Below are 1,035 nucleotides of genomic sequence, written 5' to 3'. Positions count from 1 at the left end.
ATTTCAATAAACTTTATTACAACCAATTTTCAATATATACATAAAATACATACATACGATATATGAAGTATATGATATATGAAATATATATATATATATATATATGTGAAAGAATCCTGTCAAACTGCAGTTTATGTTTGCACTTGGGTTTTTATGAAAAACAAACTTAAATGCATTTCTGCCATAATACCAATTTCAATTTAAGTTTTTATTATTTTTTCTTTTTGATTTTTGTATTTTAATTATGCGAATTTCGTATATTTGACAGCATAAATTTTCTTATTTAAAGCAGTTAATGAGTGACAAATTTGAGTTGCAGATGTCGCCAATGGCCAACTTTTTGTTTCACAGTCAACCAATTTCACCACAGAAAGCCATCAGCAGTAAAAACACATTTCAATATTGACATTTTAATCAGGACATGACTGGCAAAGTACACAGTTAATTAACAGTGCAGCCCAGCCATCAACTTCTGTGAAATTTCCACAAAAGCAATTCTACTACTTCTACTTTACGCTACACTCGGCATTGCTTGCTCAATGTGAATGGCTTACATGCACTAATCAATTTAACTTCAGTTCCCATTAAAGGTGACATGCACAATATTTTCTTTTTAAAAAAATTAATTACTTTCAATAAAACAACTAAGTGACATTCTTTGTAGTTCATTATTACAACAACAAAATTCATGTTTTACATTTACAATAACATATAACGCAAAAAACAAAAACAAAAACAAGCAAAGGCTTGCAACATGCAACGGATACTAAAATATGTTAGAATTAATTATTTACACTGTAAAAAGGACGTTCGTTAAATGCACTGAACATACACTGAACATAGCAAATTCTAGGCAAAAATAAGTATAAAAAAAGGTTGTGGAGGGAAGCACAATAAGTAAAATTATAGTTGAGCAATGAAATTTTTTTTTTTGGGATGGTGTAGTGCGGGTCTTATAAGATAACAAAGAGAAAAAGAAAGAGAGAGATAGGTGATCAAGGTGTGGAAGAGCGAGAGAAAAATATTTAAACAAAA

At 29.3% G+C, this 1,035-nt stretch overlaps 1 protein-coding gene across 1 annotated transcript in view; it reads right to left on the bottom strand.

Annotated features, from left to right (window-relative positions):
• LOC119674982 (nidogen-like) overlaps positions 1–669 on the bottom strand; it is an 8,707-nt gene extending 8,038 nt beyond the window's left edge. The window contains exon 1 of the mRNA XM_038086142.1: positions 631–669. Coding sequence (XP_037942070.1) covers positions 631–669 — 39 coding nt within the window. The remainder of the gene's footprint in view (positions 1–630) is intronic.
• Positions 670–1,035: the final 366 nt, after the last annotated feature.

This window comes from Teleopsis dalmanni, chromosome 2, assembly GCF_002237135.1.
Source record: "Teleopsis dalmanni isolate 2A chromosome 2, ASM223713v2, whole genome shotgun sequence".
Taxonomy (NCBI): Eukaryota; Metazoa; Arthropoda; class Insecta; order Diptera; family Diopsidae; genus Teleopsis; species Teleopsis dalmanni.
Note: the sequence above shows the minus strand (reverse complement) of the source record. Positions and strands in the feature narration are given on the sequence as shown.